This window comes from Aethalodelphis obliquidens, unplaced genomic scaffold, assembly GCF_003676395.1.
Source record: "Aethalodelphis obliquidens isolate GAN/ISIS:26980383/991018 unplaced genomic scaffold, ASM367639v1 scaffold22, whole genome shotgun sequence".
In the NCBI taxonomy this organism is placed as follows: domain Eukaryota; kingdom Metazoa; phylum Chordata; class Mammalia; order Artiodactyla; family Delphinidae; genus Aethalodelphis; species Aethalodelphis obliquidens.
Genome location: NW_020837966.1, coordinates 1317035 through 1331975, shown reverse-complemented (window position 1 = coordinate 1331975; position 14941 = coordinate 1317035). Strand labels below are relative to the sequence as shown.

General features: G+C 58.1%; 1 protein-coding gene, 1 long non-coding RNA gene and 1 other non-coding gene across 5 annotated transcripts; 2 read left to right on the top strand and 1 right to left on the bottom strand.

The window, feature by feature from the left end:
• Positions 1-43: 43 nt before the first annotated feature.
• On the top strand, positions 44-13682 carry DUSP7 (dual specificity phosphatase 7). Of its 3 annotated transcripts, none has more exons than XR_003435823.1 (4): positions 44-1431; positions 2916-3350; positions 6127-6549; positions 13476-13682. XR_003435823.1 is itself a non-coding variant. In XM_027120991.1 (3 exons), the coding sequence occupies exons 1-3, from the start codon at positions 915-917 to the stop codon at positions 6432-6434; spliced, it is 1260 nt and encodes a 419-aa protein (XP_026976792.1). In that variant the 5' UTR covers positions 44-914; the 3' UTR covers positions 6435-8193. The 3 variants fall into 3 exon arrangements, 1 of the variants encoding a protein (XP_026976792.1); XR_003435824.1 differs by having other exon boundaries at positions 13468-13682; XM_027120991.1 differs by lacking the exon at positions 13476-13682 and having other exon boundaries at positions 6127-8193.
• Positions 6748-8426, bottom strand: LOC113627959 (uncharacterized). Its single transcript, XR_003435827.1, has 2 exons — positions 7877-8426; positions 6748-6904 (listed from the first exon to the last, which is right to left on the bottom strand). It is a non-coding gene; the product is annotated as an uncharacterized LOC113627959 (long non-coding RNA).
• LOC113628190 (U4 spliceosomal RNA) lies at positions 12777-12923 on the top strand. The gene has a single exon (XR_003435924.1). It is a non-coding gene; the product is annotated as a U4 spliceosomal RNA (small nuclear RNA).
• Positions 13683-14941: the final 1259 nt, after the last annotated feature.

Genomic DNA, 14941 nt, shown 5'->3' with positions numbered 1-14941 from the left:
CGGCGCCTGTCACCACCCCGCTTTTGAAGCTTCCTTAAAGGGCCCGCTCTCTCTTCCCAGGTCGTTTCAGGATTTCTTCACCCCTGCCCGTGGAGGGTGGCACGGCCTTGGGCCGTCCTACTCCGCCAGTTGCCTAGGTGCTGATCTCCCCTCAGGCCTGCTGGGGTGAGACTACCTTCAGGTCTTTAAGCGTGTAGCCCTCATTGGGACTATGCAAGTTGCCAGAAACGGTGACCGCCTAAGCACAGGTCATGGCACGTAGTAGGCGTTCAATTTCCATTTGTTGAATGAACTCGCTGAGAATGAATGAATGGAGTTGACAGGAGGAGGGGGCTTTGGCTCAGCCTGATCGCCCCTTCCCTCCGCCCCAACCCCGGGGAAACTCTGCTTCCGTGAACGTAGGAAGGGGATGCCACGCGCAGGACGCCCCCAGGGCAGCCCTTCAGGGTAGGGCACAGAAGAGCTGGGAGCGCGGGATAGGGGAACCGAGAGGGTCTTGGCCGGGCCCCCAGGCGAGTCATAATCAGTTCTGGGCCAGGCGAGACGGCGGCAGCGCTGAAGCGGGGCGAAGGCCGGGGCGCAGGTCTCCGGGCACACGGGACTGCTCGCGCGGCCGCGTACCCCGTGGGGAGGGGCGGCGGAGGTACGGCGCCTTTAAGCTCGGGCGCCGGCCCCGCGGCCCCGCCCTCCGGAGGACGCCTCGGCGCGCGGCCGTCCGAGACGCCGTTTAATTGGGGCTGTCAGGCCGCGGCGCGCGCGGAGGGCCGGGCGGGACGGAGGCCGGGAGGCCGGGGCGGCGGGCGTGCAGCTCGGCGGGAGGCGGGCGCCCGGAGACGCGGCTGGGGCCCGCGCGGCCGGGGCGCCGTCCCAGGGCAGGGCTGCCCGGCCCCGGCCCCGGGCCGCCCGCGCTCCCCATGAAAAACCAGCTCCGCGGCCCCCCAGCGCGGGCGCACATGTCGGCCTCGGGGGCGTCGGCGGCTGGGGGCACCGGGGCGGGGTCGGAGCCCGGTGCGGGGTCTGGTTCCGGCGCCGGTACCGGGGCAGGCGCGGCGGCGGGTGCGGGGGCCATGCCTTGCAAGAGTGCCGAGTGGCTGCAGGAGGAGCTGGAGGCGCGCGGCGGCGCGTCCCTGCTGCTGCTCGACTGCCGGCCGCACGAGCTCTTCGAGTCGTCGCACATCGAGACGGCCATCAACCTGGCCATCCCGGGCCTCATGCTGCGCCGCTTGCGCAAGGGCAACCTGCCCATCCGCTCCATCATCCCCAACCACGCCGACAAGGAGCGTTTCGCTACGCGCTGCAAGGCGGCCACCGTTTTGCTCTACGACGAGGCCACGGCCGAGTGGCAGCCAGAGCCTGGCGCTCCCGCTTCGGTGCTTGGCCTTCTCCTGCAAAAGCTGCGCGACGACGGCTGCCAGGCCTACTACCTCCAAGGTGAGGGCAGCACCGAGACCCTGTCTGGGATTGGGGCTCTCCCGCGGCTCCCGGGTGCCCCAGCCGGAGGCCGCTTTCTCTCCCCGTACCCAGCCTGCCCGGCCGGCGCCACGTCGCCCCCGGCCCGCATTCTCCTCTCCCGGGCGTCCGGCCCCAGCTGTGCGGGTTTAGGCTGATACGCAGGCCTCCTCTACACCTTTCTGGGCACGATCTAAGTGGGTCGAACAAACTTCTCCCCGCCTGGGCTTTCCTTTTTTCGTGTTGTTGGGGCCATAGCAGCTCCTAGGTTCCCCGTGAGCCCCTCAAAGGAGGGAGGGTCCCCTCCTGGGCACCCAAGTTCAGCTTCTACAGACTGGAATGCGTGTTCCTGGAAGGCCCGGGTTAGGACAGGAGTTTTTAATAATCGTCCCCGCCCCCGCCAGGGAATAGGGATCATTTGGGTTGGGGGACTCCGGGCATCCCCGCGTGGGTCTCATCACTTGGGAATCACCGCCTCTTGGAGGCGCTTGGGGCACGGCTGTAAGCAGTGTTCCTTGCCCCAGCTCTGGTTTTCTGGGACCCCCAAGTCCTTAGCCTGCCACCCCAGAGACTGTGGAAGGGGGAGGCAGCGCTGGGAGGCGAGTGGCTGCAGCCGGTGTTTCCAATTAACATTCCAAAATGGCCTCTTGCTGGCAGCGGGGCGGGCAGGCGGGAGGGGAGAGGAGGCCTGCGGCACCCTCGGGCGCAGGGCCCATCCTTAGCTGCAAGGCGCTCCCCATTTCTTGTCCCTGTAAAGCCCCCAGCAGCTTCCCCTTCTGTGGGTCCGAGGCTTGAGAGGGACCTTGTGTTATAAGGGGGTGGGTTCTGGAGAGGTGGAATTGGGACCCCTTTTATGAACTTGCCCCTGCCCTGGTAAAGAGCCAACAGATACCTTCACACTACTTCCCGTGTGGCTGAGAGTGGGGCTCAAGCACCCTATTCCCAGTCAGGGGGCCCAGGCCCTCTCTGCCTCTAGCTGACCCAGATGCAGCTCTGGCCCCTGCGGTCTCATCTATAAGAGGGGTTTGCAAACCCACAGGTGTTGGCCTGAGATGGGGTGGTTTGCTCTCCTTTACCGCTTAGCAGTTACTGAGCACCCATGGGTGCCAGGTGTACATGGGAGCTGTGGAAGAGGAATGAGCTGGAGTCTGTCCTCAAGTGCCCTAAAGCTGGTTGTATGGCTGGGGCCCTGAAGCCCTATGGGCAAGGGTATGGAGCTCAAGCATGTTACTTTATCACTTGGGGCCTCAGTTTCCCCATCTGTGAAGTGGATCATAGGATAGTTGTGGAGAAAACAGGAGGAGGTACATGTGTAAATATGTAGCACCGCCCGTGTTGTCCGTTGTTGGTGTTACGGTGCTTGCCGTGGGGAACCGTGGCTGCTGTTGGTCTTGTGCAGCCTGTTTGGTCTGGGGTCACTGGCATCGTCAGTCTCTCATCCAGGCCCTGTCTCATCCTGTCCACAGGTGGTTTCAACAAGTTCCAGACAGAGTACTCAGAACACTGCGAGACCAACGTGGACAGCTCGTCCTCGCCGAGCGGCTCACCGCCCACCTCAGTGTTGGGTCTGGGGGGCCTACGCATCAGCTCTGACTGCTCAGATGGTGAGTCGGACAGAGAGCTGCCCAGCAGTGCCACCGAGTCAGACGGCAGCCCTGTGCCATCCAGCCAACCGGCCTTCCCCGTCCAGATCCTGCCCTACCTCTACCTCGGCTGCGCCAAGGACTCCACCAACCTGGATGTGCTCGGCAAGTACGGCATCAAGTATATCCTCAACGTCACGCCCAACCTGCCCAATGCCTTCGAGCACGGGGGCGAGTTCACCTACAAGCAGATCCCCATCTCTGACCACTGGAGCCAGAACCTCTCCCAGTTCTTCCCTGAGGCCATCAGCTTCATAGGTAAGTGCTGCTGCGCTTCGGCCAGGGTGGGTGGGCTTGCGCATCAAGGTGTGTATGGGACTCTGGGTGTTGCCCGTGCCTGGCTGGGTATCTCTGGGCCTGTCAAGACCTGTGTGTGCCCTGCATGTGCCAGCGTGTGCCCATGGGTGTACCCAGGCCCACTATGCGTCACCGAGGCCCTCGGGGCCTGAGCAGTCCCCCGACTCGCAGGCTCCCTGCAGCTGTTGGAGCCTCGTGGACTCTGCTGTCCAGCTTGGGTTTTTCTGGCTGTGCTGTTTCAGGCTCAGCAAGCTGAAACGTCCCAGCTCTCAGACCTCCCACGAGTCTTGCTTGCTTTGCGTCACGCCTCAGCGCACATGTCTGTTTAGGGGCTGTCACGGAGCCTCTTTGGGCTTTACTGTGTACCTGAGGGGGCTAAAGTGTGGCCTGGAGCCAGAGGCCTCCCCCTAACTGGCAGCTGTTGGAACGTGATGACCCAAAGGGCCTCGGCGGGGCCTCAGATGCTCCCGGCAGCCTGTGGGGCTTGCTTGGCATATAGGAGGTATTCGGAGAGTATGGGGAGAGGCTGAGGAAGTCCTCCCCAGAGCAGTGTGTTCTGCTGTCTGGCTTAGCGCCCTCTGAGCCCCCTGCATCCGCAGCCTCAGCTGACTCGGGTTCCTTATCTTTGACCTCCCATCCTGCTTTCTCCTTGGCCAGCTGGAGGCTGTTTAGATGTCAGGTCGTCTTTGGGTTCAGCTCTCACCCAGGATTCAGGAAAGGGACACAAGATCAGGGTGAATGTAAACCCTGGGCTCTCCGAGCCTAGTGACCCAGTGTTCTGTCCAGCCTCCGGTGGCAGGGAGGGGGTGGCCCGGCAGTCTTTTCCCTCTGGCGGCTATGTCCAGTGGAGGGCGTTTTGGTGTCAGCTGGGCTGGGCTCGCGTTAATAACAGGAAGTGGGAGGCTTCCCCGCCTCATCCGCTTACTGGGAACCAAAAGTAGGTGCCTGGCTGGGAGGAAGGAAGGAAGCTGAGGCCTGGGGGAGGGGCTGTGTCGGGGGCTATCCAGAGCTTCCCAGCTCTGCTTGGGAGGACGTGGCCCAGAGGGCTGTGGGTGCTGCCTCAGCATTTGTGCTCTCCCCAGTGAAGAGGGGGGTGAAGAGGGGGCCCCCGGATTTCCCAGGGCTGAGCCTGGTTTGTAGGTGTTTTTATCGTTCTTGGAGGTCCTTTTACATCTGGGGAGGGGGACAGAACAGGGTGTAGAGGTGGGAGGAACCATACTCCCTTTTTGACAAGTGAAGGAATTGAAGCCCAAGCATCCCATAGGACTCAGTGGGGCAGGATCAAGCCCCAGCACCCCCGAGGCTCCGCCACACCCTTAGAGGGCTAAAAATAAAGCCAGCGGAAGAGGTTTGACTTTGGATTACCTAGGAGTGGGTTTGGGGACCAGGCCTTCCCCTTATCTTGATGTGTCACCACTGGAGGCTTGTCTCCACTACCCCCTTCTCCTGCCCCAAATCTAAAGGTCAGACAGCGTGGTTCCACGCGAATCCATGACGTCGGTCTCTTCCCCCGCTGGTCTGGCCCCCAGTTGGTCCCCGAGTCTGGATTAAGCACCTACTGCATGCTTTGCCCTGGGAACCCTCATGTGGGCTTAGGGAAGGGAAGTCCTGCCAGGCCAGAAGCAGTGAGTGCCATACGAGGAACAGTTTGTGAACCTGTGGCGTTTTGTAGGAGTGCATCTTGAAGGAGTGTACCTGGCTCCCAGTGAGCTCAGGCGGGGACCTTGGGGACCCCAGGCCTGCCTCTTGTTAATCTGTGCCCCTGGCACAGCTATGGCACGGAGATGCAGCTGTGCTCGGGTCTAGGGGAGGAGAGATTACAGGACTGAGTTGGCCGGTGGCTCAACCGGTATTTGAGCTCCTACTGCCTGTCAGGCATAGGCGTCTGAGCACCGCACTGGGGGAATCCGGGAGGAGCGGTGGAGGGGAGAGTTGGCAGAACTTGGTTGGCTGTGGTGGGAGATGTCACTGGCACATGGGCCAGGGAAAGTCTAGTAAGTGGTCTGGGTAGGCCCCACATAAGCAAACCCCACTCGTGAAACTAGGCGTGGCCCTGGTCCCAGCCCCTGGCTATTCCGGAGCAGGACTAAGGCCCCGGGGACTGGCTGGGCCGAGGGCAGAGCCGAGTGCTGCCTGCCGTTCTCTTGTGGAGGAGCCTTCATGAGGCCTGTTTCTGAGGAGGCTCTCGGGGGCACCCATGGAAGCTGCCCCAGGACAGCAAGCTCAGCCCCGAGCCCCAGGTCGTGGGCTAGCGGGGGTGAGTGCGGCGAGTTAGGAGGAACCTTTGTGTGACCTTGTGCTCCTTACTTGGTCTCTGTGCCTGTGTCCTCATTTATAAAGTTAACTTGGTAGCCATGGTGCAGATGACCTGAGAGGATGCAGGTGACACCTTGGCATGTAGTAGCACACGGTTAGAGCAGCAGTAGGACTAGCAGTGATCACAGTGTTTGTGGCGCCCCCCCCTTGGCTCACGTCCCTCTAAGAGCACTGTGAGTAAGCAGGCCCTCTGACAGGAGAAGACCGAGGCGCAGGAAATGTCCAGTGACTTGGAGCTACCGTGTGGCAGAGCCCTCTCCACAGTCATGCTCTTAACCTTGACCCCAAGTTGCTGTCCCACCCGCGTGGGACTTCACCAGGTCACTCGGGAGGCACCAGCCAGTCACCATGCTGCCCCCAGCCCCACCTGCGGTGGCTCCCTGGAGGAGGTGCTGCCCTGACCCATGCCTGTGTGTTTCAGACGAGGCCCGCTCCAAGAAGTGCGGTGTCCTGGTGCACTGCCTGGCAGGCATCAGCCGCTCGGTGACGGTCACAGTGGCCTACCTGATGCAGAAGATGAACCTGTCGCTCAATGATGCCTACGACTTTGTCAAGAGGAAAAAGTCCAACATCTCACCCAACTTCAACTTTATGGGGCAGCTGCTGGACTTCGAGAGGACGCTGGGGCTGAGCAGCCCGTGTGACAACCACACCCCCAGCGAGCAGCTCTACTTCTCCACGCCCACCAACCACAACCTGTTCCCACTCAACACGCTCGAGTCCACGTGAGGCCGGGGGCACGGGGCAACGGGCCAGCCCCTCCCGGGCCTCCACAGGGCCCGCAGGGAGGGCCCACGCCTGCTGCCTCTGGCGTGAGGAACCCGGACATCGCCTGTGCCCAGAGGTGAGCTTCCCTCACCGTCCCGGGGAGGGTGCAGCCCACAGCCAGGCCTCCCCCGGCAGGACTTTCCGGAGGGGCCCTCGGCTCTCAGACATGTGGCTTTGGGAGTCCAGTGGGGCCTCGTCCTTGTCCCAGGACACTCCTTTCTGCTGATGGCCCAGCCAGTTTGGCTCTTTTTTTTTTAAAGACACATCCATGGACCTGAGTTTACTTTTTATTTTTGGCAGGTAAACCCGAGCTCCCTGGAGCAGAGAGTGTTCAAGCTCTTCTTGATTTTTCTTTTTTAATGAGAAGTGTTATTTTCAGGCTACATGCAACAGTGGATTGTATAAACCAGTATTTCATCCCTTTCTTGATCCTGCGAGAGAGAGAGAGAGAAGTGTTATCAGTTTGTTTTTCTTCTTATTTCAAAAAGCAATTCTTGGGTTTTTGTTTTTAATGGAAAAGACAAACCCCGCGTTGATCTTGACCAAAAGCGTTTTGCACATGTGTGAAGCCTCCGTTTCCGCAGCGGCCCTTAAAGGGGTGGTTTGCTGCTCTCGCCAGCTTTGGACTCCCAGGCCTGCCCACACCTCCCACCTCGGCCCAGCCCGACCTGGCGCTGCATTTGCCTGTGATGACTGCCGCGAGTGGTGAGTGGTGGGCTGGACAGGTAGCCTTTGCATTCTCTGCCCACCCAACTGCCCTTCTGGTGGTCCCTGCCAACTGCCCCAGGCAGCAGAGGGAGGCCCTGCCACTGTCCTGCTGGAGGTGGGGCCACAGGGGGCTGCCACGCAGTAGCATTAACCCTCCGGGCTCAGCCCCGAGGGGGGCCTGGGCCCCAGGCCCTTTTTATATGTACCCCCTACTTGCTTGTTCCTCTCTCTGTCTGTTGGTAGCTGAGGGTGCAGGTCCAGTGGCTGGGGGGGTGTAGGTGGTGGCACCCAGCCCTGCCTCCCCCGAGTCTCTTCCCTCACCCTGGTTGTTGCTTTGGTTCAGCTGCCACTCCCAGCCCCCTCAACCCGTGAAAGCCTGCCCTGTGCTCATCTTGCCCCTGCCTTCTATTAAGAAACTCGCACCCATTTCAATCCCAGGGCAGGGGTGGGTGGCGAGGATGGACAAGGAAAGGGGTGTGAGGCTCTGTCCATCCCTCCACCCCCATATCCACAGAACAAAGCCACGGATTCCGTTATCCTCCTCCAGTTTTGTTCCTTCTCCAACCTCAGTTCTCCCAGGTGTCAGGACTGCATAGGGCCTGGGGAGGGGTGAGCAGTCGGGCTGGGGTCCCTGAGCGAGCCAGCACTCAGCATGTGAGCAAGGCCACGGAAACTCTGCCCCCACTGCATCTTACCTCACAGGGGTGGTTTTCAGGGATTCTTTAAGGCAGCAGATTAAAATCTTGCCACAGTCAAGAAATTGACAAAAAGCTTCCATGCTGTACATGGTTCTCTTTCTCTCTTTTTTACCTTTAAAAAGAAAAACCCAGAAAGATGCATCAGATTTGTGTAAATGAGGGTATGCCAAGAGGGTGGCCAGTTTTGCTTTATGAACTTATGAAGGAAAATTTGTGACCCTACATATATATACACACACATACATATATATATATCCCGATCCAGCAACGGGACTTTGTTTATATTGCAAATAAATATTATTTTTTCTTTAAAACGAATTGTGTCTGATAAGGGCCAGGGGTGGAGGCAGTGAGGAGGGGCACTGTGGCCAGTATCCCAGTGCCTGCTCTGCGAGAGGCAGCAGCCTGATCCTGCCTGGGGCCTGTTGGGCACTTGCTGTGACTGGTTGGAGGCGCCCAAAGCTGGGAGGAGCAGCTGGGGTGTGGGCATTTCCCCAGCCACTCAGGTGCAGGCAGGCTGGGGCATCTGGGCTTTCTCCATGTGCTTTGGCCCACTGGTTAACAGGTCAAGGCTTGGAGAGGTTTTATGGACCAAGGTTACAGAACTGAGCCCCTGCTCGCCCAGAACCGCCCAAGGCTGTCCACTTGGACATTGCCCAGACTGCCCAAGCGCTCCAGGCTCCTGACCTGCCCCCCTGTGGCCCCGGCGCCCTGACCCTTTCTCTTTCTACTCTTGTGGACGGGACATGGGGTGTGTGTTTATCAAGCTCCCTCCTTCCCCCTCTGTCCCTGGGATGCTTACAGGACGTGAAGCCTGGTCAGTGAGCAGGTCAGCCCTGCTTTGCTCCTCAGGAGCTGGGTGGCTTCAGACAGGTCCCTCAGCCTCCCTGAGCCTCAGTATCTATATCTGTACAGTGGAGCCAGTCACACCCAAATACCCAGTGCTTTTCACGTTCGGGCATGATGAACACCTGATGTTCATTTCCTGGTCTGGACCTGGGCCTGCAGGGAGGGCTAGGCTGTGCCCAGCTTCTCCAGAGCAGATGAGCGTCAGCCCTCCATGCAGGCCCCTCTGGAGGCGTAAGGCCAGGCCCTGCGGGGAGCAGGGGGCAGGCAAGGGTCCTGGAGAAGAATGATGACCGTGGCCTGGGGAGCAAGGCCCCCAGTGGGTCCCACAGCCCCGTGTTACAGATGGGGAAACGGAAGCTCCGCAGGGGCTTCACCTCTGACTGGACTGAGCCCCGGTCATGAACTTAGGGGGACCTGGGGGCTGACTCCGTTTCCCCATCTCTGCCTCTCCCCTGGCTTTATCCCTTCTGCTGTGACCAGCACTGGACTAGCCCTGGGTGGCAGGTAGGTGGGCAGGGCCGGAAAAGTGAGAGCAATTCAGCCCCTTCCCCAGCACTCCCCTTTGGGCCATCTAGGCTCTGCCGTCTCTGTCCCTGCCCCATCTCTCCCCGTGAGTTACATCCAACGGGAACAGTCACACCCTCACGCGTATGAGGAGGGCTAGGTGGGCTCGAATCCCAGCTGTGTGGCTGCCAGCTCCTCAGCCCTCTCACTCAGCCTTCCCATCTCTAGAAGGGGGGACACTGCAGTGCGGCCAGCAGGCCCGTGGGAGGGGGAGGAAGGGGGTTCTCAGTGTCGGCAAAGGGGCGGGGGCTGCTTTGGCTCTTGGGCTCCCTCAGGGCCCTGGTCCTTCTGTGCCAGGGGCGGGCAAGGGGGTGGGGGCCTGAGCAGGCAGAGACTGGACCTTTGTTCCCTCGCTGCCCTCGGCCAGGGCTGGGGAAGCCCGCGGGTGCTGGGCGGGGGGCTGGGCCCTCGACAGGCCGAGTAAGTGCCTGGCAGTGCCACCGTGCCCAAGCACAGGCTCGGGGGTGGGAGCAGCAGTCTCCTCCTGAGCTGGCCCCTCCAACCAAGCACTGAGGGACTCTACCTCCTATGCAACCTTAGGCCAGGTGGCCTCTGACCCTCGGTGTCCTCATCTGTAGAAACTCCCACCTCACTACCATGCCTGGCTGAGGTTCCCTGCAGCTTCCTTCTGGTGGGGGCAGAGGGATAGGTCATGGCTGGGTGGCTGGAGCCCTGGGTCCTTGCTCTGACCTTGGTCTGGGTCGTGCTAGACTGCTGTCCCCACCCTGGGTCCCAGGTTCCTGCCTCATGGTCCCTCCCTCTGAGCTCCTGTTGTTGCACCTTGTTTTGGTCGTGCTGTCCCCCTGGGCCCTGTCCGTCCCAGGCCTCACTCTGAGCTCCTGTTGTTGCACCTTGTCTTGGTCGTGCTGTCCCCCACTGGGCCCTGTCCGTCCCAGGCCTCACTCTGAGCTCCTGTTGTTCCACCTTGTTTTGGTCGTGCTGTCCCCCTGGGCCCTGTCCGTCCCAGGCCACCTTTGGCTGAGGCCTTGGATGCCAGTGGAGCTCGAGGACACCTGGCTCTCGGCTGCATCTGCTTCGTCTCTGTGCCCTCAGTCCCATCTCTTTCCTCCTGACCCTCTTTCTGCCTCCCTTTGGGTCCCCGTTTCTGTCTCCATCTCAGCCCAGGCCCCCAGGACCCCCTCATCCACTTCTTAGCCACTTCTTAGCATTCTCATGGGAGGAGGATCTGAGCCACTCAGTCACTCACCCACTCACTCGCACATTCATCCAGCAGCCATTTCCTGTGCCGACTGGGCTGTCCCAGTAGTCGGAACATGCCCGAGGGAAGTTCAGTGATGTCAGACTGGGTGGCAGGATAATAGGGCCCTCAACTTGTCCTCTGATAAATGAATCAGGTGCAACAGCAAGAGTGACTAAGGCTGGACACGAGAAAGAACTTGTAGCACTGTGGAGGAGTCACCCTGAAGGGGGTCTGACAAGGACACCACAAAAGAGATGAACATTTCCCTAGAGTGGTCCTGCTCCGAGCCCGGGGGAGGGGGAGGCTGCCCTCAGGAGAGGGGCCACCTCCACAGGACCCCTCCCCAGAGTGCAAACATAGTCATCCCTGACGAATGGGGCAGGGCGGGGGCAGGCAGCAAGCCTGTGCTGGAACCCGCTCCCACCCCTGCTGCCGCCACCACCTGGTACACGCAGGCCTGCCCCTGGATACTATGTGTGCAGCGGGCAGACCCTCTGCCTCAGCACGGATGTGGCCGGGAACACCGACACCCACACCCAAACCCTTAACAGAAGCCAGAGACGCTGAGTAGAAGCAAGGCCTCCCCACCCTGCTGCCCTGAGACTTTTCACCCAGGTCCTGCCTCCCCCATCGGGCTGGGAGCCTTCTCCCTCTGGCCGCATGAAGGACCAGATACACGAGCGCACACACACTGCCCCCTCATTCTTCAGACAAGACAAGCCCAAGCAGGTCTCACGGTGATGGAGGAGCCGCCTGCCTCTGACTCCAGCCTCCTCTCATCAGGGTGTGGCCCGGTGAGGTCATCCCTTCCCAGGCAAGGCCATTAAAGACCATCATTAGCAACTCCCTCGAGGTAAGATGAGGCCTCAGCGCCATTGTCTCTGGCTGGGCCAGATGAGCCCTGACAGGGAACAGGGGACTCCAGCCCCTGCCAAACCCCCTTTGCTCAGGAAGGCAGTCCCCTTCCCAGGTCTGCTCTGTCGCATACCTCCAGGGGGCATCATCTACCCTGTGGCTTCTGTGCATCTATAGGATGTCCATCCACCCCTCTACGTCCACACCTCCTCCTCCAGTCCCAGGGCCCTTCCATCCCTGCTGCAAGCAAAGAGGGGCTGCAGCCCCTTCTCCAGGGCTGGATGGGCCAGCAGGGGGGTGGAGGGGTGTGGTCCAGAGGACAGGGGAGCCCCTAAAGAGCTTTAAAAGCCCATGGCTGTCACTAGACATGACAGTTATAGTTGTCACTATAGACAGTTAAGTTATAGTTGTCACTAGAAAGATCCCCTAGAATGTAAGTTGGTGGAAAACAGTATGGAGGTTCCTCAGAAAACTAAAAATAGAACACCATATGATCCAGCATTCCTACTCCTGGGCATATATCCAGACAAAACTAGAATTCAAAAAGATACATGCACCCCTATGTTCATAGCAGCACTGTTCACAATAGCCAAGACATGGAAACAACCTAAATGTCCAACAACAGATGAATGGATGAAGAAGATGTGGTACATATACATAATGGAATACTACTCAGCCATAAAAAAGAATGAAATAATGCCATTTGCAGCAACATGGACACAACTAGAGATTATCATACTAAATGAAGTAATTCAGACAAAGAAAGACAAATACCATATGGTATCACTTATATGTGGAATCTAAGATATGGCACAAATGAACCTATCTATGAAACAGAATCACGGACATAGAGAACAGACTGGTTCTGTTCAAGGGAGAGGGGGTTGGAGGAGGGATGGAGTGGGAGTTTGGGGTTAACAGATGTAAGCTTTTATAGAGAGAGGGGATAAACAACAGGTCCTACTGTATAGCACAGAGAACTGTATTCAATATCCTATGATAAACCATAATGGAAAAGAATATTAAAAAAAAGAATGTATATATAACTGAATCACTTTGCTGTACAGCAGAAATTAACATAGCAGTGTAAATCAACAATGCTTCAATTTTTAAAATATTGATTAAAAAATTAAAAAACACTAGTTTCTGAGTGGAGAACAGGCTGAGGGGCAAGTGTTCAGGACAGGGGACGCTGAGGAGGCTAGCATGGTCACAGTGGGTGGTGGGGACTGGACCATTGTAGCATGGGAGGAGAGGCGGAGAGAAGGACACAACCGCAGGACCAGCAGCACTTGAGCCTCATGGGAGGCAGCACCCATGGTGTGAACACAGGGTCCCAGTGTAACTTAGCAGGACCCTATGGGGCCTTCCTGGGACAGACCCCTCCTCCATATCCTCTGCCGTAGGCCCTCTCTGAAGTACCCAGATAGCTTTGCACAGTGGCAGTATTGTAGCCAATGAGGTTTATCCGAGGCACGATTATTGCTAACTGAAGTACCCAGATAATGGTATCTGATGCACATCTCGAGTTCTTTTACAGATATGAAAACCACGTCCTGGCTATTGTAAATAGAGCTGCAGTGAACACTGTGGTACATGATTCTTTTTGAATTATGGTTTTCTCAGGGTATATGCCCAGGAGTGGGATTGCTGGGTCGTATGGTAGTTCTATTTTTAGTTTTTTAAGGAACCTCCATACTGTTCTCCATAGTGGTTGTATCAATTTACATTCCCACCAACAGTGCGAGTCCCTCTGGCTCTACATGATGAACTCGTTTAATCCTCCCTGAAGCCCTAGGAGTGGGGTGCTGATTGTCCCCAGTGGGCAGACGAGGAAAGCAAGTTGAGAAGGGTCTGCACTGGGGTCTGGGTGCACGTCTGGCTGACTCTGGAATACTTGCTCTTGTCATAGTGAAGAACAAATCTGCCTCCATATTGGACCTGTTTCTTTTACTCTAACCTTTGTCTTCTATTACTTTTGCTACAAGAATGTTGCCTGTAGCCTGAAATATACAGGACAGCCCATTCTCAAGGCTCTGACTTTCAAAGGTATAACACTTTTCCATTCATGTAGAGATAAAAGGTTGCAGAACAGAGAATAACATTTGTCTTGTTGGAGGTTTACAGGAACATCATGACCTGGGCTAAGTTGACAGACGCAAGAAGGAAGGATTCTGACACCAAGAAGTTTGCACCAACCAACCACACCCCCTCCCCCTTTTAACATGAAAAAAGCCTGAATTCCAACTCTGGTAAGGTGGTTCTTTGGGACATTAGTCCACCATCTTCTCAGTATGCTGGCTTTCTCAGTAAAGTCGTTATTCCTTGCCCCAACAACTTGTCTCTTGCTTTACTGGCCTGTCATGCAGTGAGCAATACAAGCTTGGACTCAGTAACACTCTCAAATATCCCAGGCCTGAGAGGTCCATGGTGGCTTTGGGGTCTTCGACCCCTCCCAATCCCAACACCACCTGGGCTCCCACCGGTGCCAACCCTAGGAGCAGCATCTTGAGGGAGGGTGCCTGTAACCCCCTTTCTGAAGGGATTACAATTCATCTGTGGGTTCCCTGGGCCAGGCTGGGCAGGGGAGGCAGAGGAGGAGAGCTGGCATCACCTCGGGAGGCTTGGGAGGGAGTGTTGAGTCCGGGCTGTCCCAGATTGCAAAGGCTGGAGGGGCAGAGACTCAGGGACACCCAGTTCTAAAAGGTAAGGTGTCAGGGAGACTTCCCAGAGAAGGGGACATCTTGTGGTAAAGATGGAGCTTCTGCTGTTTCTGCCTCCAGGCCTTTGCCCCTGCTATTTCCTCCCCTTGAATACTCTTCATCACCCACCGCTCCCTTCAAATGGCTACCTCTGCCTACTCTGTCCCTGAGCTTGGCTCAAATGCCTCCTCCTCCACAAAGCCCTCCAAGCCTCTTCCCCCAGCTGAGGTTCTGGCACCTCCTCTGGCTCCCATGGCCCTCTGTGCAACCCCATTCCCTGGAGGCTTTGCTTGTCAGGACGCTGGGTCCAGCTGGGCATCATCATCCCTCTGGCCACTGTCTGAGGCACCTCTGGGAACTTGCCCAGCTCTGGATGTCAGGCCTGTGTGACCTGCGCACACAGAGATGTTGCATGTGTGCCCAGAGTACACGTCCTCACGTGTCCAGGTGTTGCTGATTCTGCATCTGCCTCTGGAGATGCTGAGGAGGTGGGACTGACAGGATCTCTGGCTTCTGCAGCCCCTGTTCTCCCTGCCTCTGTGCCCACCATGGTCGCCTGCCCTCCCCTCTAGTTCCAGCCAGAGCTCCTGTTTATAAATATCTGCCACCACATTGGCTAAGTGGAGGGGTCTGGAGGCCACGCTAATTGATTAATTAAACCCTCTCGGTTAATTAGCTCCGTCCCTCCAGGGAAAAAAGCCTAGAGCTGGAGCCAAAGCCTCCTCTAGGCTGGGGGAGGGTTTAATTAGCCTGGGTCAGGCTGAGCCTGATGCCAGCTGCTGGGGGCAGTGGAGAGCCGGGGAGGAGTTCTGGGCACTGGAGCCAGCGGGGCCACCTGGGGTGGGGATAAGGGGGCCTCCAGCTTGGGCCTGAACCAGCCATTGATCACCC

Bases quoted from the DNA above. Each gene is read 5' to 3' on its own strand.
- DUSP7 (XM_027120991.1), top strand. From the start codon at position 915: ATGAAAAACCAGCTCCGCGGCCCCCCAGCGCGGGCGCACATGTCGGCC. The intron at 1,432-2,915 runs GTGAGGGCAGCA...TCCTGTCCACAG, and splicing joins CCAGGCCTACTACCTCCAAG to GTGGTTTCAACAAGTTCCAG. The intron at 3,351-6,126 runs GTAAGTGCTGCT...TGTGTGTTTCAG, and splicing joins TGAGGCCATCAGCTTCATAG to ACGAGGCCCGCTCCAAGAAG.